Genomic DNA, 24,696 nt, shown 5'->3' with positions numbered 1-24,696 from the left:
GGAGAAGGGTGCTAAGGATAGAGCTGACAGGGAAGAGGAAAAGATGAAGGCCTAAGAGAAGGTTTATGGATGTGGTGAGAGAGGACATGCAGGTGATGGGTGTGACAGAACAAGATGACAAGGACAGGAAGAAATGCAAGAAGATGATCAACTGTGGTGACCCCTAACGGGAGCAGCCGAAAGAAGAACAAGAAGAATAGTCACTCAGTGACTTGGAGGCGAGGATTAATCACCGTATATAGCGACTTTCAGGGTGAACTGCGATCCAAAGCGACAGCATATCTGCTTGTGGTCTTTGCACGTGTAGAGGCCATGCATGCCAAGTGACTAATTCGGAGCAGCCACAATAATCAGAGAGGCTGGCACTTCACGGTATACAGCGCCTTATTTCTAGTTTAACTTTATAATAGTCAGCAGTGGATGGAGAGCGAGCAAGTCGATTCATCCAGACGGTAACGCGATCGGCGGGTGGGACACAAAGAGGACGCAGGGAGGACTCAGCCTGCTGACTCGCACAGCGCTACACGTCAGGCCGCCCACTCGGCTTTTTTTTTGGATCGGGGCTACGGGGACTTCAGCAGTGACAGATGCCTTTCTCTAGGTGGCCACAGCAAACGCCTGGTATCCATTACCGTCACATCTGCTCCACTTGACTTTTTTTTGGCAGCGTATCCGCTTTCAGGGCCGCGCTGGCTTTTCTTTCTTTCAGCTCTTCCTTGACGGCACAAAGAACCAAGCAAAGAAAAAAAAAAAAAAAAAGGAAAAGAACAAGAAGAAGAAAAGAAACGGACGCTCTTAGAAATGAAATCGCCGGTAACATTGTGTGCATCTGGTTGTGCCGGGACAAGAAACTCCGACCGCATTCGATAACTTGGAAAAAGTTTAGGGAATGGAAGGGTGCAAAATTAATATCTTAAACGGTACATTCCATTGTTTTTTACAGACAAGTTTTGTAAAATTAATATTTTGCTACTTTCAAAATACGCTACATACCGTTTACTGATATATTACGCTTACACTGAAAAAAATCGCTGTTAATTTTACAGTGTAAAACTGTTAAATAGCGAAGGTAAAATACCAGAAAAATGTAAAACGGTAAAGCACTGTTTCAGTAACACCGAAGTTACGATTGTTGCATAAGGACACGCCCCCTTTTACCGTATTGTTCCTGGTGAACCGCATACCTTTGCACAGTAGGAAAAAAAAAAAACTTAAAACAAAGTTAGCCGACTTATTTGTCCCTTTTTTGAGGTTAGTTAAGCTGATTTATGGTGGGTTGTATTCGATAAGCTGACCCACCTGTGGGACACCAAATATCACAAAAGCAAACGTTACTTCTCCACCGGAAATGTATTTTTCAAACATAATGCACATAATTAAATAATACAACACGTTTTCTATTGTTATGATGGAACCAGACAACCGGTGTTTCTAAACGGAAGCCATGATAAAGTCGTGGAATTTATGGGAAAACCGGGATGAAAAAAATAAATAAATAAACGGCTTTAATTTAAGAAAAAGATTGGCACAGAAAAAAAAGTTTGCTCTTGGTTATTGTTACTTTAAAAATGTTGTCAGGATCAAATACCAGTATACAATCTGCATTAGTAATGATTTAAAGATTACCGTATTTATTATAGTGCATGACATTCAGGTAACGATTAAATGTTCGCTTCTTATTGTAAACAAAAAAAACAGTAATTTACTATAAAGTCACACAATGAAATATTGTCACCTTCATTTTACGGTAAAATTCTGGCAACCATAGCTGCCAGTTTTTTGCCGTAATTTTTACAGTGTGGATCGCGAGATGTTATTATTTACAATCCGTAAAAGGTTTGACGATCTTCCACGATTCACCAAGGTCGCGGCACTGAAATGCTTTAGAAACATCGATCAACAGAGTGGCATCCTGTGACTCAAGCGCATGCGCAAAGATGGGACCGTGCGCGATGGACACAAATGCAAGAAATAATAACGGTTCTTGACATGTATATAGTGCTCTAGATATCTAGATATATGTAGAGTTATCACACACTTCAATGAATCTGCAGTCTTTATTCATCTGCCCTTTTCTCAGATTCCTTCTCGGGTTCTTCTGCGCTATCACCAGATGACCAAAGTTCTGTGCAGCCACCTGTGATGTTTGCATGTTTAAATGAAAGCAGAGACCCCAACCTGCCATGAGAAGCACTGCCTCCAATCCTCAAAGACAAATCCTTAAAGAATAACAATAAGAAATGACTTAAGAATTACTTACGTTAGGCAGAATACCCAGTGGGGGCTGGCCAATCTTCTGGTCCCCCCCTTTGAACCCCTGCATGTTTTGTTTTATTCTCCAGCAGATCTTATCATTGGACTCTCATTTAGAGACTTAAAAAACTTCTGCATTTAATGGCTCTGTTTCTCCTAATTATACATACACTGGCTGTGTAGGCCCATTGTGTAAAAAGCCCTGGCTCCTAGAAACCATGGATTCTTGCACTTCAATCAATCAATCAATTAATCATATTGGGTGTGCATTAGTGGCTAAGCGAGTTTCTCTCTCCTCTGAGGTTTTATTTTGCGGACATCCTCACCCCCCGTATCTATCAGCGGCTAAGCGAGTTTCTCTCTTTTCTTGACGGTTTCACTTTGGCGACAGAGCCGATTTCTTTGAGCTTCATGCGGTAGCCTCACAATTCCGGGCCGGACAGACACACACAAACACTTCCATGAGTAGCCATTTATATATAAGACTAACTGGCCACTTTATTAGGTACATTAGTACCAGGTTGGACCCCCTTTTGCCTTCATAATTGCCATAATTCTCCATGGCACAGATTCAACAAGATACTGGAAACTTTCCTCAGGGATTTTGGTCCATACTGACGTGACAACATGACACAGTTGCTGCAGATTTGTCGGTTGCACATCCATGATGCGAATCTCTCGTTCCACCACATCCCAAAGGTGCTCTACTGGATTGAGATCTGGTGACTGCAGAGGCCATTTGAATGCAGTGAGCTCATTGTCATGTTCAAGAAACCACTTGGAGATGATCTGAGCTTTGTGACGTGGCACGTTTTCCTGCTGGAGGGAGCCTTCAGAAAATGGTAGGCATAAAGGGATGGATATGGTCAGTGACAATACTCAGGTAGGCTGTGGCACTTAAATGAGGCTCACTTGGTACTAAGGGGCCCAAAGAGTGCCAAGAAAATACCCCCCCACACCGTCACACCACCACCAGCCTGGACTGTTGATATAAGACAGGATGGATCCCCGCTTTCATGTTGTTGACCCGAATGTTGCAGCAGAAATCGAGACTCATCACACCAGGCAACATTTTTCCAGTCTCCATCCATCCATCTATCCTCTTCCGCTTATCCGAGGTCGGGTTGGAGATGCCCAGACTTTCCTCTCCCTGGCCACATTTCCTAGCTCTTCCGGGGGAATCCCGAGGCGTTCCCAGGCCAGCCAGGAGACATAGTCTCCCCAGCGTGTTCTGGGTCTTCCCCGGGGCCTCCTCCCGGTTGGACGTGTCCGGAACATCTCGCCAGGGAGGCGTCCAGGATGCATCCTGATCTGATGCCCGAGCCACCTCATCTGACTCCTCTTGATGTGGAGGAGTAGCGGCTCTACTCTGAGCTTCTCACCCTGTCTTTAAGGGAAAGCCCAGACACCCTCATTTCAGCCACTTGTATTCACGATCTCGTTCTTTCGGTCACTACCCATAGCTTATGACCACAGGTGAGGGTAGGAACGTAGATCGACTAGTAAACTGAGAGCATTGCCTTACGGCTCAGCTCCTTTTTCACCACGACAGACCGATGCAGAGCCCGCATCACAGAGGATGCCGCACCGATCCACCTGTCGATCTCCCGCTCCATTCCAGTCTTCTGTTGTCTTCTGTTGTCCAATTTTGATGAGCCCGTTGCCTGTTGTTAGCTGACAGGAGTGTCACCCAGTGTGTCTCTTGCTGCAGAAGCCCACCTGCTTCAAGGTTCGACATGTTGTGTGTTCAGAGCTGATCTTCTGCACACCTCACTGAGCTCCTGTTACCTTTCTATCAGCTCAAACCAGTCTGGCTATGCTCCTCTGACCTCTGGCATCAACAAGGCATTTTTGCCCACTGAACTGCCGCTCACTTGATATTTTCTCTTTTTCAGACGACTCTCTGTAAACCCGAGAGATGGTCGTGTGTGAAAAACCCCAAGAGCAGCCCGTCTGGCACCAACAACCACGTCACATTCAAAGTCACGTCAGCCGCCTTTCTTCCCCATTCTGATGCTCGGTTTGAACTTCAGCAGGTGGTCTTGACAAGGTCTACAGGCCGGAGTGCATTGAGTTGCTGCTGTGTGATTGGCTGATGAGATATTTGCGTTAACAAGCAGTTGAACAGGCGTACCTAATAAAGTGGCCAGTGAATGTACACCTTAAGTGAGTGTGTATTATTTATTTTTTTGTATACTATTTATTCATTTTCCTTATCTAAGTTTCATTTGTTTCTCTTTGCATGTAACTACTACATTGACATCTTTTAATGCATTTTCAGGTCCATCGCCTGTATGAAAATGTGCTATAGAAATAATTGTTGAATTTCAGAATCTGATGGTTTTTAAGACGCTGTAGCGGGATGCCGTACAGGATCATTCTGTATTCCCTGTTTTATCAAAATGAGCTTTTCTTGAAAACGTTCAGTGCCCCCCGTTAAAAAGACCGCCAGTTGTGTTCCTGATTCTGGAGTCCTTCACTCGAGCCAGATGGGGACCTCGACAGCCTCCCCGCGTGCACATCTGCTCACTCGTCGGACAGCATCTGCACTGGAGCAATCCGCCGGACGAGAAGATCATATTTATGGGGAAAGTGAAGAACGTAAACAGGCAAGGGGCACAGCTGGGGGCAGCGAGCGCAGAGCAGAAAGCTGATGGTGAGGGGTGATGGACAGCGCTGTGTGTGTGTGTGTGGCATCTGCACCACTGACGGCATATTTTCATGTTTTTGATTTTATATATTATCAGATCTTCATCCATCGTCCTTGTAAGCCGCTTAAACAAATGAGGGCTTTACGACTCATGGTGCCTATTCCTGTAATATTGGGGTGCCAACATCGGACAGGACGCCAGTCCATCACATGTACATTCATTTGCTTAGCAGAGTTTGTTACATTTGAATCCAGTGTTTGTGCTTCTTTATAGCACAGGGTGTTCAGATGTAACTTCAGGGGTTTTATAATATTCACAGCCTTGGAAATTGAAAATTTGCTGTTTATGTTAAATTTCCTGAGAAGACACTACACCCTCTCTCCTAAGCCTTTATTTTTCAAAACATAATACATTTTAGCAAGATGAAAGAGCAAATATAGGAATTCAAGTCTAGTAATTTAGTGGTGGGTGACGCACAAATGATTCATTCTTTTTAAATGACTCTTTCCAGTGGATCATACCAGCGTTTCTCAACCTTTAAGTATCTGCGACCCGAGTTTTCATAACAGTTTTAATTGCGCCCCCCTCCTAACGATTTTTTGAAAGGAGCCCACTAATACCAATTTGTTCTATTTTTAATTAATGATATGTCATAGATGCATATTTTATTATACAGTGGTGTGAAAAACTATTTGTCCCCTTCCCGATTTCTTATTCTTTTGCATGTTTGTCACACAAAATGTTTCTGATCATCAAACACATTTAACCATTAGTCAAATATAACACAAGTAAACACAAAATGCAGTTTTTAAATGATGGTTTTTATTATTTAGGGAGAAAAAAAATCCAAACCTACATGGCCCTGTGTGAAAAAGTAATTGCCCCCTTGTTCAAAAATCACCTAACTGTGGTGTATCACACCTGAGTTCAATTTCCTGATTACTGCCACACCTGCCTGTTTCAATCAAGAAATCCCTTCAATAGGAGCTGCCTGACACAGAGAAGTAGACCAAAAGCACCTCAAAAGCTAGACATCATGCCAAGATCCAAAGAAATTCAGGAACAAATGAGAACAGAAGTCATTGAGATCTATCAGTCTGGTAAAGGTTATAAAGCCATTTCTAAAGCTTTGGGACTCCAGCGAACCACAGTGAGAGCCATTATCCACAAATGGCAAAAACATGGAACAGTGGTGAACCTTCCCAGGAGTGGCCGGCCGACCAAAATTACCCCAAGAGCGCAGAGACGACTCATCCGAGAGGTCACAAAAGACCCCAGGACAACGTCTAAAGAACTGCAGGCCTCACTTGCCTCAATTAAGGTCAGTGTTCACAACTCCACCATAAGAAAGAGACTGGCCTGCAAAAACGGCCTGCATGGCAGATTTCCAAGACGCAAACCACTGTTAAGCAAAAGAACATTAGGGCTCGTCTCAATTTTGCTAAGAAACATCTCAATGATTGCCAAGACTTTTGGGAAAATACCTTGTGGACTGATGAGACAAAAGTTGAACTTTTGGAAGGCAAATGTCCCGTTACATCTGGCGTAAAAGGAACACAGCATTTCAGAAAAAGAACATCATACCAACAGTAAAATATGGTGGTGGTAGTGTGATGGTCTGGGGTTGTTTTGCTGCTTCAGGACCTGGAAGGCTTGCTGTGATAGATGGAACCATGAATTCTACTGTCTACCAAAAAATCCTGAAGGAGAATGTCCGGCCATCTGTTCGTCAACTCAAGCTGAAGCGATCTTGGGTGCTGCAACAGGACAATGACCCAAAACACACCAGCAAATCCACCTCTGAATGGCTGAAGAAAAACAAAATGAAGACTTTGGAGTGGCCTAGTCAAAGTCCTGACCTGAATCCAATTGAGATGCTATGGCATGACCTTAAAAAGGCGCTTCATGCTAGAAAACCCTCAAATAAAGCTGAATTACAACAATTCTGCAAAGATGAGTGGGCCAAAATTCCTCCAGAGCGCGTAAAAGACTCATTGCAAGTTATCGCAAACGCTTGATTGTAGTTATTGCTGCTAAGGGTGGCCCAACCAGTTATTAGGTTCAGGGGGCAATTACTTTTCACACAGGGCCATGTAGGTTTGGATTTTTTCTCCTAAATAATAAAACCATCATTTAAAAACTGCATTTTGTGTTTACTTGTGTTATATTTGACTAATGGTTAAATGTGTTTGATGATCAGAAACATTTTGTGTGACAAACATGCAAAAGAATAAGAAATCAGGAAGGGGGCAAATAGTTTTTCACACCACTGTACCTACTTAACTTTTATCAACATTTATCTAACTCTATATTTATTTTTCTAGTGTGAGAATGTAGTTTAAATTCATTTGTTTTGGTTTCAATAGATGTATTTCTCATATTTTCAATTCTTGTTTTCTTTTTTTTCACATCTTTGCGCCCCCCTTTTTGTTACTTCATGCCCCCCCTATTGGTGCCCGTCCCACAGGTTGACAACCACTGGATCATATGAACCGGTCTGTGAGTGCTAATCAATTCATGGGAGCTCAGCAGGGCTGCTAAAGCGCAAGCACGTCCTCTCCCTCTGTGATGTTGTCGGCATCTTTCGCTTTGCTGATAGATGTTTCACGAGTGTTAACTCATTTGATGTGGGAACGCGTCACTTCCTGAGAACCACTTCAAAGAGGAGAACCAATTTCTATGGTCTTGATGCAGTGGATTCTCCATGATTGACAGGAGTCTGCTCAGCGCCCGTCGCTCTGCCACAGATGTTAAACTGTCCAACTTTACTCCTACAATAGAGCCTGCCTTCCTCACCAGTTTGTCCAGGTGTGAGGCGTCCCTCTTCTTTATGCAGCCTCCCCAGCACACCACCGTGTAGAAGAGGGCGCGCGCCACAACCGTCTGGTAGAACATCTGCAGCATCTTATTGCAGATGTTGAAGGACGCCAGCCTTCTAATGAAGTATAGTCAGCTCTGTCCTCTCTTACACAGAGCATCAGTATTGGCAGTCCAGTTCAATTTATCATCCAGCTGCACTCCCAGGTATTTATAGGTCTGCACCCTCTGCACAGTCACCTCTGATGATCACGGGGTCCATGAGGGGTCTGGTCCTCCTAAAATCCACCACCAGCTCCTTGGTCTTACTGGTATTCAGGTGTAAGTGGTTTGAGTCACACCATTTAACAAAGTCCTTGATTAGGTTCCTATACTCCTCCTCCTGCCCACTCCTGATGCAGCCCACCATAGCAGTGTTGTCAGTGAACTTTTACACGTGGCAGGACTCTGAGTTGTATTGGAAGTCTGATGTATATTGGCTGAACAGGACCAGAGAAAGTCCAGTCCCCTGCGGAAACCCTGTGTTGCAGACCACAATGTCAGACCTGCAGTTCCTGAGACTCACATACTGAGGACTGACTGTAAGAGAGTCCACGATCCAGGCCACCAGGTGTGAGTCTACTGCCATCTCTGTCAGCTTGTCACGGAGGAGCAGAGGTTGGATGGTGTTGAAGGCGCTAGAGAAGTCCAGAAACATAATTCTTACAGCACCACTGCCTCTGTCCAAGTGGGAGAGGGATCGGTGTAGCATAGAGATGATGGCATCCTCCGCTCCCACCTTCTCGTGGTATGCGAACTGCAGAGGGTCGAGAAATTACAGTGGTGCTGTAAGAATTGCATCCACTGAACAGGATCATCTCCAGACGGAGGAGCAGCTTCAGCAACAGACTGCTGTCACCATCCTGCTCACTGACAGACTGAGGAGACCCCACACTATGCGACTCTTCAATTCCACCTGGGGGGGTAAATGCTAACATTATTCAAAGTTATTGTCTGCTTTTACATGCATTTTTATTACTATTTAATTTAATGTTGTTTCTTGTATCAGTATACTGCTGCTGGATTATGTGAATTTCCCCTTGGGATTAATAAAGTATCTATCTATCTATCTATCTATCTATCTATCTATCTATCTATCTATCTATCTATCAATCATATAGTGCCTTATCTATCTATCTATCTATCTATCTATCTATCTATCTATCTATCTATCTATCTATCTATCTATCTATCTATCAATTAACGATTCTCGCTCATTTGACACGTGAATGAGTCGCTACCCAAAAAGCAGTCTAATGAAGAACCAGTCTAACGACTCTCATTCATTTGATTCATGAAGAAGTCTCTACCCAAAAACTAGTTTTACGATTCCTGTTCATTGCATTCGTGAATTAAGTCATTGGTCGAAAATCAGTCTAGCAACTCTCGTTCATTTTATCCGTGAACAAGTTACTATCCAAAAACCAGTCTAATGACTCCCTTTCATTTGATTTATGAACAAGTTACTACCCAAGAATCGGTCTCATGCATTTCATTCACGAATGTCATTACTCGAAAATCAGTCTAACAGTTCTCGTGTTTATTTTGTGAACAAGTTGCTACCTAAAACCAAGTCAAATGTCTACTGACTCTCGTTCATTTGATTCATGTAACAAGTTACTACCCAAGAATCGGTCTTATGATTCTCATTCATTTCATTCATGAATAAGTCCTTACCCGAGAATTAGTCTAACGACTCTCGTTTGTTTTATTCGTGAAAAAGTTACCAACCAAAAACCAGTCCAATGATAAACCAGTCTAACGGATCTCATTCATTAGATTCATAAACAACTTGTAGCGGGGCCACAGAAGTGTTGTTGTTTGTCGTGTTTGCACTCTGTCGCATCCATCTCGTCACATCACCCCGTTTAAACCAGTATGTGTTTGTTTAAATGTCATCCATGTAAGAAGAAACAGGGAAGGCTGTTGCGGGGAGGCAGCGACACCCTGGAAACGTCAGAACCGGAGGTTTTTCCATTACATCTGGCTCATTATTATTTAAATGGAAAGGAGGGAAAGAAGGTGGAGAGAGGAGAAAGAGAGAGAGAGAGAGAAGGAGACTCACCTAACCGCAACTGATCATCAATTTCTACCTTCATTCATATCGCAATATTTTTCCAGTTTGCTTCTTACTCGGCCGGATCACTGCAACGCTTTCATCACCGGAAACCCCGGGGTGGGACATTATTTTCCACCACTGCCGAGGAATCACAGTGAGATTGTTCCGGTATTTCATTCGGGAGAATCAAACACAAACATTTTGGGACAGCCACCAGTAATTTGGACAGTTATTTACCTGGACTTATTTTCACGTTCATTATCATTTCAGGATTCATTTGTTGTCATTATTTGTATTGTGTGTTTGTGTGCAGAGACAAGGGAGGATTTATTATTATATATATTGCCTTTCACTTTGGTGGTCTGGTGGAGGGATATATATATATATTACGCTAGGGTTTTGTATTGTTGTATTTTTCATTTTATTTCATCTAATATATTACTGCACTTGATTTACATTTGGATATTGTTTTCTTGCGTCGATTGGGGGAAAATATTTGTCAGAGGTACAGCTTGGTAGACTTAGGTTTACCGACGTAATTTATCCAGGCCATGGGACCTGGTAGTGTGGCTGCCGGCCAGGTAAGGGGTCGGCCGTTACAAAATTACCACCCAAGAATCAGTTTAACGACTGCCATTCATTTGATTCATGAACTAGTCACAACACATTTATTCATTTATTCATGAACAAATTGCTACTAAACAATCAGTGTTACGATTCTCATTCATTTCATTCGTGAATAAGACATTACTCGAAAATTAGTCTACCAACTCTCGTTCATTTCATTCATGAATAAGTTACTACCCAAAAACCACTCTAATGACTAACCAAGAATCAGTCTAAAGACTCTCGTTTGTTTTATTCGTGAAGAAGTTAGCAAGCAAAAACCAGTTTAATGAAGAACCAGTCTAATGACTCTCATTCATTAGATTCATGAACTAGTCACTACCCGAGAATCAGTCTAACAATTCTTGTTCATTTTATTCATGAATAAGTCACTACCCAAAAACCAGTCTTATGATTCTCATTCATTTCATTCGTGAATAAGTTATTACTCGAAAATTAGTCTAACAATTCTCGTTCGTTTCACTTGAGAACAAGTTACCACCCAAAAATCAGTCTTATGTCTACTGTCTTCCTTTAGCTGGACGTTGACTTTTTCCACCGTGTGCTTTGTTTCCGCAGTAGCTGCACTTATGAATATGCTTGTATGCGTCACTCGCTTCATATTCTTTTGCTGCCTTCTCAATTGTGTAATGTGTTTTTTGTTCAGCGCTCTTTGGAGCTCTATTGGTTGTTCTGTGCGTACTGCGTTTGCAGGACTGGGAAATGTAAACCGGTGCATGCTGTATGTGATGTCTCAGATAAAGAGGAAGACGAGCTGCTTATTGACGCAGTAAGAGAGGAACAACCCTCTGACGCTGAACAAGCCTTTGTAGACATATCAGTAGGAAAGCAAAGTGTAAAACTAAAGTTTAAATTAAGTTCATAGACACGCTGCCGCTAAATATTCGCAGGCAAATCCACAACTTAATAACAGGAATGCCTGTTAAACATCTTAGATTCACGAGTACTGATCTGGGTAGTGATCACTTCGATGAATGAAACCTGTCGTATCTTTACAACGGTTGACAAACACGGAATGTAACTTGAACTCAACACGTCCTCCAGATTCGAACTTGATTGAAAGAAATAATGAGAATCAAATCCTTGATGACAGCAACACTCATCACAGTCACAAAACAATTACATTGTCAATCAGGTTACGTTATTTTTAAAACGTTTCCTTTTCTTTTTCATAACTTCTTTAACACACGACTTCTCTGCTGCGAAGCGCGGGTATTCTTCTAGTGTCATTAATAAATAAGTCATTACCCAAGAATCTGTCTAAAAACTCTTGTTCATTTTATTCATTACTACTAAACAATCAGTCTTACAATTCTCATTCATTTCATTCGTGAATAAGACATTACTTGAAAATTTGTCTACCAGCTCTCGTTCATTTGATTCGTGAACAAGTTGCTACCAGAAAAACCCGTCCAATGACTCTCTTTTACTTGCTTCAGAAACAAGTTTCTACCCAAGAATCAGTCTTACAATTCTTGTTCATTTGATTTGGGAACGAGTCCCTACCCCAAAACGAGTCTTACGATTCTCATTCGTTTCATTCATGAATAAGTCATTGCCCGAAAATCAGTCTAATAACTCTCGTTCATTTGACTCATGAATAAGTTACTACTCAAAAACCAGTCTAACGAAGAGAACCAGTCTTAATGGCTCTCATACTTTAGATTCACGAATAAGTCACTTCTCAAAAACCACTCTTACAATCCTCACTCATTTCATTTGCGAACGTGTCATTATCTGAGAATCAGTCCAACGATTCTTGTTTAGAGTTGCACAATTTTCATTGACTTGTCATTCTGTAGTGAAACGTCTTATCTTAATTATGCGTCTTAAATGTGTTATTCATGCTTTGTGTATGGAAACAGGACAATGGCATATGAATGATCATGTCAAATACATAATTCATTATATATAATTACACGTTTATATATTCATCCATCCGTTATCCAACCCAATATATCCTAACTACAAGGTCATGGGGGACTGCTGGAGCCAATCCCAGCCAACACAGGGTGCAAGGCAGGAAACAAACTCTGGGCAGGCCACCAGCCCTCCGCAGGGCACACACACACACACACCAAGGACAATTTAGGATCGCCAATGCACCTAACCTGCATGTCTTTGGACTGTGGGAGGAAACCCACGCAGACACGGGGAGAACATGCAGAGTCCACGCAGGGAGGACCCGGGAAGCGAACCCAGATGGGTCTCCTGACTGTGAGGCAGCAGCGCTACCCACTGCGCCACCATGCTGCTCCATTTATATACTTTGTATATATGACCTAAACAATTATATCAATTAATAAACAATTATGTTATTCATATACACATATACTGTATATTAAAATAATGTACAAATGAATAAATGGTATATTTGTGATGCAATCAATGGGGACTCTCCCCGTGCTTCCCATATATGCCAGACGGTAAAAGCAATAAGCAAATCAAGTAATTCAAAAGAATCGATTCACTTAAACAAGCAATGTAAAAGAATCAAATCAGTAAAGTGAATCAACCCGCACATCACTACTAGTTATGAAAATACGAAATGCACCGGCACAGCAGTGGTGTGCGTCATCACACATGACTAGGACTTCAGTTAGGGTAAGCAGATGGGACAGTCACGTATTCCTTGCTCAATTTCATTTCCCTGATTTATGTTTTAAAAACCCTCATTTGTCCCCCATTTTAAACAGGACTCAGTTTTCAATTCATCAACAGAGTGTTCTAGAGAAAGTTCTAGTAGAAAGAGAGCTTGGAGCAGACGCCCTTCAACACATTGAAATTCACCAGGTTTGACCACCCTAACCCACTCTCACCTCGGAGTACAGCACCCTCCACCCATCCTTCTGCTGATACCAGCATAGGTGAGACATACCCACCTACAATTACAGCAGCCCAGGTAAGCAGAGAGCTGAGGAGACTTCATGCCAGGAAAGCAGCAGGTCCAGATGGAGTATCGCCACGACTGCTGAAGGCCTGTGCGTTGGAGCTGGGGAGTCCTCTACAGCGCATCTTCAACCTGAGCCTGGAACAGGGGAGAGTCCTGAGGCTTTGGAAAACATCTTACATCACCCCAGACCCAAAGGTATCACGTCCTAGTGAGCTGAATGACTTCCGGCCTGTTGCTATGACATCACATGTGATGAAGACCATGGAGTGACTGCTGCTTCACCACCTGAGGCCACAGGTCCGCCACGCCCTCGACCTCTGCAGTTCGCATACCAGGAGAAGGTGGGAGCGGAGGATGCCATCATCTATATGCTACACTGATCCCTCTCCCACTTGGACAGAGGCAGTGGTGCAGTAAGAATTATGTATCTGGACTTCTCTAGCGCCTTCAACATCATCCAACTTCTGCTCCTTAGGGACAAGCTGACTGAGATGGGAGTAGATTCACACCTGGTGGCCTGGATCGTGGACTATCTTACAGACAGACCTCAGTATGTGCGTCTCGGGAACTGCAGGTCTGACATTGTGGTCATCAGCACAGGATCGCCACAGGGGACTGGACTTCCTCCAGTCCTGTTCAGCCAACATACATCGGACTTCCAATACAACTCGGAGTCCTGCCACGTGCAAAAGTTCACTGACAACACTGCTATCATGGACTGCATCAGGAGTGGGCAGGAGGAGAAGTATAGGAACCTAATCAAGGACTTTGTTAAATGGTGCGACTCAAACCACCTACAACTGAACACCAGCAAAACCAAGGAGCTGGTGGTGGATTATAGGAGGACCAGGCCACTCATGGACCCCGTGATCATCAGAGGTGACTGTGCAGAGGGTGCAGACCTATAAATACCTTGGAGTGCAGCTGGATGACAAACTGGACTGGACTGCCAATACTGATGCTCTATGTAAGAGAGGACAGAGCCGACTATACTTTATTAGAAGGCTGGCAACCTTCAACATCTGTAATAAGATGCTGCAGATGTTCTACCAGACGGTTGTGGCGAGCGCCCTCTTCTACACGGTGGTGTGCTGGGGAGGCAGCATAAAGATGAAAGACGCCTCACGCCTGGATAAACTTGTTAAGAAGGCAGGCTCTATTGTAGACACAGAGCTGGACAGTTTGACATCTGTGGCAGAGCGGCGGGCACTGAGCAGACTCCTGTCAATCATGGAGAATCCACTGCATCCACTGGACAGGATCATCTCCAGACAGAGGAGCAGCTTCAGCGACAGACTGCTGTCACCATCCTGCTCCACTGACAGACTGAGGAGACCTCACACTATGCGATTCTTCAATTCCACCCAGGGGGGTAAACGTTAACGTTATACAAAGTTATAGTCTGTTATACCTGCATTGTTATCACTCTTTAATTTAATATTGTTATTATCAGTATGCTGCTGCTGGAGTGTATGAATTTCCCCTTGGGATTAATAAAATATCCATCCATTCATAATACGTGTCATTCTATTCAAAAACCACCAAGGACGTTGCACATCTCTGTGTCTGCTGTGAACCCCCCAGTCTCACTGAGATGGCACAGGTGGTGCACCAGCTGAGGGTGTGGGATGGCTGCAGGGATTTGTGGCATCCGGGTTGAAGTTCTACAGGCTGGTGGTCAGGCTGTCCTCCTGGCATTGCAAGTAATCTTTGCACTCATTTGGGAGACTGGCATCATCCCAACTGACTGGAATACAGGACTCGTCGCCCCTATCTGAAAAGGGAAGGGTGGTCACCTGGATTACGGCAACTACAGGGAGTTAACGCTGCTCTCGGTGCCAGGTAGGGTCCTTGGTAGGGTCGTCCTCAATAGGATCCGTGATCACTTGCTCACCTACCAGCAACCGGAACAGACTGGTTTTACGCCTAAGAAGTCGACCATCGACCGCATCCTGGCACTGAGGGTTCTCACGGAGTGAAAATGCGAATATTGGCAGAGTTTCTTTGCAGCCTTTGTCAATTTTCATAAAGTATTTTATTCAGTTGATCGAGCTGCCAAGTGGGACATCCTGAGACTTTGTGGGATCCCCCCGAAATTGCTGGATGTCATGGCGGGCCTGTACACTGGTACTGTGCTGTGCAGAGTGGAGGCAGACCCTCTGTGTTTTTCCCAGTTGATTCTGGGGTCCATCAGCAGTGTGTTCTGCTCCTACTCTGTTCAATGCTTGTATGGATTGGGTGGTGGGCAGAGTAGTGGGGTCCAGCAGCTGTGGGGCATCTGTTGGTGAGGAAAGATTCACGGATCTTGACTTTGCTGATGATGCTGTGATCTTCGTGGAGTCAATGGAGGCTCTGATCGGGGGTCTCGAGAGACTGAGTGAGGGGTCTGAGTGTCTGGGCTTGTAAGGGTCCTGATAAAAACATCCAGGCCTTTAATGACCCTCTTGGGCACGGCCATCAGCAGTGTGTCTGTCTGATGGAGAGAGTGTCGACCTCGTCGAGAGGTTTCCTTACCTTGGCAATGACCTATGAAGTTAGTGGACGGATTGGGAGAGAATGGGGGGTCATGAGGTCACTGGAAAGGGGTGTGTGGCTGCAGAAGGACGAAGGTCCAAGTCTTTAGAGTCCTGGTGCTTCCTGTCTTGCTATATGGTTGTGAGACATGGACGCTATCCAGTGAGCTGAGATGAAGACTTGACTCCTTAGGTATCTCTTCGGAGAATCCTTGGGTCCCACTGGTCTGACTTTGTTGTTTCTCACGGAGTTCTGAAGGAGGCACATGACCTGCATTGTGAGGGAGCACCAGTCACGGCACTACGGCCATGTGGCATGAATATCTGAGGTTGATCCGGCTCATTGTTGAGGACCCGAGTGGCTGGACCAGGCCAAGGGGTCGCCCACATAATACCTGGCTGTGACAGATAGAGGGTCATTTCAGGAGGGTGGCACTGGACCGCGTGTCTGCCTGGGGGGTTGCCAACCAGGATCCTGAGTTGTTTTTGTCGTGTGGTGGGTGCGGCAACGCGTTGTATCAGTGCATGCTCCCCAACTTGACTTGACTTGGGCTACCATCAGTCAGGATTGGGCCCAGAAGCTGTTGATGGACAGCCTGCCGGTTAGAATTGCAGAGGTCTTGAAAAAGAAAGAAGGGCCAACACTGCAAATCTTGATTCTTTGCATAAACTTCATGTCATTGTCAATAAAAGCCTTTGAAACTTCTGAAATGTTTGTCATTCTACTTCAGTACTCCATAGAAACATCTGACAAAAAGTTCTAAAAACACTGATGCAGCAAACGCTGTGAAAATTAATACTTGTGTCATTCTCAAAACTCTTGGCCTTGGCTGTATTATTACTCAGGTAACCATGGACAGAACAATGAAGTCCAATCCAGTGAATTAAGTAATCAATGGAAGAAAAACCAAACCCAGTCCAGTCCAATGAAATAAACAACCTGGTCATGGAAGTTCATCCCTGTGAATCCAACTGACCATGGATAGAAAAAGTCCAGTGACCCAAGTGATCCTATGTATGGCTGTGAATCCCACTGACCCAAGGGATTATGGGTTGGCAGATGACCATGGGCAGAAACCTGACAAAGTGACCAGTGACAAGAACCAGGAAACCACAGCTCAACAAGCAACTGAAGGCAGAATCATGAAACCTGACAAATCCAGGGGTCTCCAACACATCGCTCACGAGTTACCGGTAGCTCACCACACCTTTCCAAGTAGCTCCCAAAGGGTTAATGAATCCAATATAAATTTGAAAACTTGGATTAGTCAAATTAGGGGTGGGAGATCTTTCCAAAAAATCATATCGCGATCCTTTTAACACAAAATCACGATCCACAATATGAGCTGCAATCTCTCTTTTCAACGTGGCGTACACTGAAGAGAATCGCTTGACTCAAACTCAACAAGACCTAAGTAACACTTTTATTTGAAATATCAATACAAAGTTGAATTCAATTGTTCTCTCATTCGCTAGCTAAGTGGAGTTAAGGCACACGGCCTGAAGCCGACGAGTGAGTGAGGAAGACCCCTGCCCTCAGCCCGCTGCGTGTCTCTCGGATTTACGCAAATAAATCAGTACTGCAAGTGAACGCTGATACAAAACGAAAAGAGAGAAGTCGCAAAATCAACCGCAATATTCAAGCAAATTAGAGAAAAAAACCCGATCTAAATCCGTGAAGTAGTTCTCTCGTGAAAAGTGGACAGACAGACAGACATTGGATTTTATTATATTACAGTTGTGCTTGAAAGTTTGTGAACCCTTTAGAATTTTCGAGATTTCTGCATAAATACGACCTCAAACATCATCAGATTTTCACTCGAGTCCGAAAAGTAGATAAAGAGAAACCAGTTAAACAAATGAAACAAAAATATTAGACTTAGTCATTTATTTATTGAGGAAGATGATCGAATATTACATATTTGTGAGAGGCAAAAGTACGTGAACCTCACGGATGATCAGTTAGTTTGAAGGTGAAATTCGAGTCAATGGGATGCCAATCAGGTGTGAGTGGGCACCCTGTGTTATTTCAAGAACAGGATCTATCAAAGTCTGCTCTTCACAACACATGTTTGTAGAAGTGTATCATGGCACCAACAAAGGAGATTTCTGAGGACCTCACAAAAAGAGTTGTTGATGCTCATCAGGCTGGAAAAGGTTACCAAACCATCTCTAAAGAGTTTGGACTTCACCAATCCACAGTCAGACAGATTGTGTACAAATGGAGGAAATTCAAGACCACTGTTACCCTCCCCAGGAGTGGTCGACCAACAAAGATCACTCCAACAGTCGGCAAGGACCCCAGGGTAACTTCTAAGCAACTGAAGACCTCTCTCACACTGGCTAATGTTCATGTTCATGAGTCCACCATCAGGAGAACACTGAACAACAATGGTGTGCATGGCAGGGTTGCAAGGAGAAAGCCACTGCTCTCCAAAAAAAACATTGCTGCTCGTCTGCAGTTTGCTAAAGATCACGTGGACAAACCAGAAGGCTATTGGAAGATGTTCTGTGGACGGATGAGACCAAAATAGAACTTTTTGGTTTAAATGAAAAGCGTTATGTTTGGAGAAAGGAAAACACTGCATTCCAGCATAAGAACCTCATCCCATCTGTGAAACATGGTGGTGGGAGTATCATGGTGTGGGCCTGTTGTGCTGCATCTGGGCCAGGACGGCTTGCCTTCATTGATGGAACAATGAATTCTGAATGATATCAGAGAATTCTAAAGGAAAATGTCAGGACATCTGTCCATGAAGTGAGCCTCAAGAGAAGGTGGGTCATGCAGCAAGACAATGACCCTGAATACAGAACTTACAGCAGAAGAAAGTGAATGTTCTGGAATGGCCAAGTCAAAGTCCTGACCGTAATCCAATCGAAATGTTGTGGAAGGACCTGAAGCGAGCAGTTCATGTGAGGAAACCCACCAACATCCCAGAGTTGAAGATATTCTGTACTCAGGAATGGGCGAAAATTCCTCCAAGCCGGTGTGCAGGAATGATCAGAAGTTACCGGAAACGTTTAGTAAGGGGGGTCACAGCAGATACTGAAAGCAAAGGGTCACATACTTCTGCCACTCACAAATATGTAATTTTTGATCATTTTCCTTAATAAATAAATGACCAAGTATAATATTTTTGTCTCATTTGTTTAACTGGTTTCTCTGTATCTACTTTTAGGACTTGACTGAAAATCTGATGATGTTTCAGGTCATATTTATGCAGGAATATAAAAATTCTAAAGGGTTCACAAACTTTCAAGCACAACTGTATACTGTATATTAGTAAACCTTCAAAATAATGTGCAGTTAAAGTCTCAACAACATTTCTGGAGATTAGCAGAGCCAGATAACTAGAAGAATCTTCACCAAGCAGCTCTGAAAATGTCTGCTTTGTTTGGGTCTCCATACCTCAGTGAGTCTGACGTGAATGTCATGAAATCAAAGTTCAGAACAAGACGGACAGACGGACATTGAAATGACTCCATAAGAGTGACCCTGAGTGGCTCCACTCCACCAGACACCTCAGTGCCAGTCATCTGACTAACTAAACAACACATCACACCTGCGACTGGACCTGTGAGTAAAGTGACACAGTGACATGTGACAAAATGACAAAAGAAGTCGTCATATCTGTGGATTTGGAGTTGCATTGTTTTCTGTGGACAGCATTCATGTTTTAATTCAATAGTGTGAGATACGCTAGAAAATACATACAGACGTACAAAACGCACTTGCAGGTGAACTCAATATTTTTTTGTGATGTTTAAGTGCAGAATGTGAGTTGTGGACACCAACATTTTGTAAATGTTCAGGCAGAACAAGCGTATTCAGTTTGTTTGGGTTGAAATAAGCTATGAGAATAAACGTTAGAAAACACGAGGAGCTCTCTGCCATTTTCATTTCGTAAAAGTAGCTCTCAGGGGGAAAAAAGGTTGGAGACCCCTGTGGTAAACTAAGTGACCATGGGCAGAATAATATAATCCAGTCCAGTAAATCAAGTCACTATGGGGTAAGCAAATGTCCACAGGCAGAATGTTGAAACCCGGCCACTCAAGTAACCACAGATAAATCAGTCAACTCTGGTGAATCAAGGAATCATGAGAAGAAAAGTTAAATCCAGTCCAGTACAGCAAACCAAGTGACCCTGCGTATGGCACCGAAGAATATTGAACTAAATGATGATGGGCTGGCTAATAACAATGGGCAGAATACTGAAACTGAGTGGACAAAGTGACCCCTGACCTTGAAACTCAGTTAAACAAGCAACCATAGGCAGAATGATGAAACCTGGGAAACTGAGTGGCCATGAGCAGAATAATACAGTCATATGAAAAAATTTGGGAAGTCCTCTTAATTCTTTGGATTCTTGTTTCTCATTGGCTGAGCTGTCAAAGTAGCAACTTCCTTTTAATATGTGACATGCCTTATGGACACAGTAGGATTTCAGCAGTGACATTAAGTTTATTGGATTAACAGAAAATATGCAACATGCATCATAACAAAATTAGACAGGTGCATAAATGTGGGCACCCAACAGAGATATGACATCAATACTTAGCTGAGCCTCCTTTTGCTCCTTTGAGCCTACAGACGCTGTCCTCCTATAGCCTGTGAGGAGTGTCTGGACTCTGATGGAGGTATTTCTGACCATTCTTCATACAAAATCTCCAGTTCAGTTCAATTTGATGGACAGCCTGCTTCAAATCATCCCATAGATTGTCGATGATATTCAAGTCAGGGGACTGTGACGGCCATTCCAGAACATTGTACTTCTCCCTCTGCATGAATGCCTTTGTAGATTTCCAACTGTGTTTTGGGTCATTGTCTTGTTGGAATATCCAACCCCTGCGTAACTTCAACTTTGTGATTGATGCCTGAACATCATCCTGAAGAATTTGTTGCTATTGCGTTGAATTCATCCAATCCTCGACTTTAACAAGGGCCCCAGTCCCTGAACTGGCCACACAGCCCCACAGCATGATGGGACCTCCACCAAATTTGACAGGAGGTAGCAGGTGTTTTTCTTGGAATGCGGTGTTCTTCTTCTGCCATGCAAAGCGCTTTTTGTTCTGACCAAATAACTCCATTTTTGTCTCATCAGTCCAAAGCACTTTGTTCCAAAATGAATCTGGCTTGTCTAAATGAGCATTTGATACAACAAGCGACTCTGTTTGTGGCGTGAGTGCAGAAAGGGCTTCTTTCTCATCACCCTGCCATACAGATGTGCTGAATTGTAGAATGATGTACAGATACACCATCTGCAGTGAGATGTTCTTGCAGGTCTTTGGAGGTGATCTGTGGTTGTCTGTCACCATTCTCACAATCCTGCCTCTTCATATGCCGCTCCTGTATTTTTCTTGGCCTGCCAGACCTGCTGGTTGGTTTAACAGCAACTGTGCCTGTGGCCTTCCATTTCCTGATTCCATTCCTTACAGTTGAGACTGACAGTTTAAACCTCTGAGATGGCTTTTTGTAGCCTTCCCCTAAACCAGGAGACTCAACAATCTTTGTTTTCAGATCTTTGGAGAGTTGCTTTGAGGATCCCATGCTGTCTGTCACTCTTCAGAGGAGAGTCAAAGGGAAGGAAGCACAACTTGCAATTGACCACCTTAAATACCTTTGACCACTCATGATTGGACACACCTGTCTGTGAAGTTCAAGGCTTAACGAGCTCATCATACCAAGTAATCAGCATTGAGCAGTGACAGCCATTCAAATCAGCACAATGACAAGGGGACTCACATTTGTGCACAGCCAGTTTTTCACATTTGATTTAATTTCATAAACTAAATACGGCGTCACTTAAAATCTTTGTTCACTAAACACCGCAGTACTAAGATGTTCCTAGGAAATGAAAGACACACCACTGTTATCTTTGTGTTGAAAGGAGAGTCAATTATTATGCATGCTGAGAGGGGTTCCTAAATTTTTTCATATGACTGTATAATCGAGCAACAATGTGCCATACTATAAAACCCAAGTGACCCTGGGCAGGATGCCTAATGAATCAAGCGACCTCAAGTAGAAAACACAAATGTTGTGAATTAGATGACAGCCAATGAAACAGTGAAAATCAGTAAGCAATGTGACAAGATTCCTGTAATTAAGGACATCAGATACAAGGGCCCAGCATTAGTCTGGAGAACATGGCGCAGACAAAGTGTGTGCCATCTGCTAAGAGTCTTTAAATGTGGAGGTGATGAGCACAAATCACTAAATTATCACCGCTAGACTCCTAGTTTCAAATCCCAGCCCTTTGTGGATTCTTTGAGGTTTTGGGGATTTTCCTGCAGTCACATCCCAAACGGATGTGCATTAGCTCAGCTGTGGGCTCAGAACTGTCCCGGTGTGGATATGCAAGCAAGTACACTGAAATAGACTGGCACCCGCTCCAGGGTAGCTTCATGCATCACATCTGATGCTGCCAGAATAGGCTCCATAACCCTGACCTAGATAAGCAGGAAAAACAAAGGAAAGACGAAAGACAACGTCTCCTTCCCTTTTCTTCAGCTCATGGGAACTAAAGAAAACACCCCCTGATGATGATGACGGTAATGGTGATTACAACATTTAGGACAACTGATAAGAATTTAACAGAAGTGTTTATCCAAAGAGAAACACAAAGCTGTCGACTTTATCACGGAGCGTTTGGACAGCGGGATGAACTTGGAGGGCCAAAAAACGACCCCGGCAGAAACCCCGCTGACTCAGAAGGCAGGACACCAACTGTCACCCGATTCCAGGCTTTAGGACCCACCGTGCCGCTCAGCCGCCTTCCCCCTTTCCCGTAACTGGAGGACTTTTAAAACAAAGTTGAACTACAAGGAAACATCCCGCGCAAGTCACTCATTGGCGTCTTACTTTGATTGTCATCAAAAACTTAAAACTGTCAAACAAGGCAGCCTTTGTTACACGACTAGGACGTTTCACTGCCACCACTTCGCCATTCTCTGCTTTTGCCTCACCACGCTGCCCGAGCGTCGCCATCGCTGCCATGACGACGGCGCGAAAACAGAACTCACCTGAAGGGGCCTCGGGCTGAATCGGCGACCAGATCAAGCGGCTTTCTGTCAGCAGGACGTCGCAGCTCTTCTTGTCGATCTCAAAGATGCCCCTAATAATCGGCTCGGGGACGACTTGTCCCCTGGGGCTCTGACTCTGCTCCGCCTGCCATTCTGTACTGTCCGTATCACACAGCTCCGAGGCAAAGATCGACCTCAGGAATCTTTTCTTCTTCTTCTTTTTGTTCTTCTTGGATTTCATCGCTTTCCACGGGAAAGGAGACACCGGTTGCGTCTCACTGTCCCACGACTGCCTGTCCGTCGGGCTGTCCGTCCAGGCGCTCATAAAAGAATCCGTTTGGCTGATCGCGTCGGACATGACCCCCGAGGAGTGCCCCGGTAGGCGTGCGAGGAGTTGAGCTGCTCTGACGCTCCGGGCGGCCGGCCTTTCGTCCCGTTCAAAGTTAGGCTGCGGGCTGCTTAGCGCTGAGAAGTGCAGATGGCCGTGTGACGCAACGCGATAGGAACGCAGTTATGCACGGAAGCTTTTCTCTCGTGAAAGCGGCGAGGAAAACGTCATCATTCGTGACCGTGACGTCATCCAGCCCTCGATTAAGCAGGGCACCGAGGGCAGGGGGCGCCACAGAGTTTGTCTCCCTAGCTAGCCTGCCATTAACTCCTTCACACTCTACTTTAGTTAGCCAGCCAGCCATTTCCTAAACCCCTTAGTCCTGAACAGGGTCGCGGGGGTCTGCTGGAGCCTATCCCAGCCAGCATAGGGATCAAGGCAGGACCAAACCTGGACCGGGCGCCAGTCGTCTTTAGTCAAATTTCTCATTTTTTAGACTTTAAATCTGTATTGTTAAAAACACACGTTTTTTGGCAGTATAGTGAGTGAATACATTTGGAAAGTTTTGTTTTCATCTCGTGGCATTAGAGATTCCTCTTTATTTTAATATTATTATTATTATTATTATTATTATTATTATTATTATTATTATTATTATTATTATTATTATTTTAAACAAGCTGAGTTTTAATCTCTTCTTTTACCTTTGGCCCAAGAGTGGTACTTTTGTTAGGCTGCACATCAGTTGGCCTTAATACAACTCAGAATTAATCTCTTCCAAATAATAATCAACATCATCATCATCATCCATTGTCTATCAATACTCTTTCAATGAGGATCAAATCTTATCATGTTCACCTATATCAAAAGAGAAATAAAACATTTCATGGGGTGCATTTACTTTTTCACATGACTGTTTCCCATGAGAAAGACAGACCTCACTTTTCTTTTTTTAAACATTCAGGTTGGATGTAAAATAAAATTTTGAGCTGACAAAAGACATTGTATTTGCTCAACAATGGAATTAATCTTGTGGAATATCATTGGCCTAATAATTGTTAACCCTTTTTTCTAAGCTTTGAATTTTTTATAAATAATAATGACAAAAAAATAAGGAGAAGAGGAAGAGGAAGAAGAATCCATCTCTCCATCCATTATGTTAATTCAATTGTCCAGGACAGAATTGTCGGGCAGCTGATTCCTATCCCAGCAATTATTGGGCACAAGGCAGGAAAAATAGGAATAATAAGAATACAGTATATATATATATATATATATATATATATATATATATATATATATATATATATATATATATATATATATATATATATATATATATATATATACACATACAGTGGGTACGGAAAGTATTCAGACTCCATTCAATTTTTCACTCTTTGTTATATTGCAGCCATTTGCTAAAATCATTTAAATTAATTTTTTTTCCTCATTAATGTACACACAGCACCCCATATTGACAGACAAAAAAA

At 43.4% G+C, this 24,696-nt stretch overlaps 1 protein-coding gene across 3 annotated transcripts in view; it reads right to left on the bottom strand.

Moving 5' to 3' along the window:
* cerkl (ceramide kinase-like) overlaps window positions 1–23,387 on the bottom strand; it is a 225,457-nt gene extending 202,070 nt beyond the window's left edge. Inside the window, exon 1 of one of the 3 annotated variants that reach the window (XM_039757749.1) lies at window positions 22,876–23,387. In XM_039757749.1, the coding sequence (XP_039613683.1) occupies window positions 22,876–23,233 (358 nt within the window). In that variant the 5' untranslated portion in view covers window positions 23,234–23,387. The remainder of the gene's footprint in view (window positions 1–22,875) is intronic. The other 2 variants (XM_039757750.1, XM_039757751.1) reach the window with 2 other exon arrangements.
* Window positions 23,388–24,696: the final 1,309 nt, after the last annotated feature.

The sequence above is a fragment of the Polypterus senegalus genome, chromosome 6, assembly GCF_016835505.1.
Source record: "Polypterus senegalus isolate Bchr_013 chromosome 6, ASM1683550v1, whole genome shotgun sequence".
Classification (NCBI taxonomy): Eukaryota; Metazoa; Chordata; class Cladistia; order Polypteriformes; family Polypteridae; genus Polypterus; species Polypterus senegalus.
The sequence above is the reverse complement of the archived record's forward strand: the minus strand, read 5'-3'. Positions and strand labels throughout refer to the sequence as shown.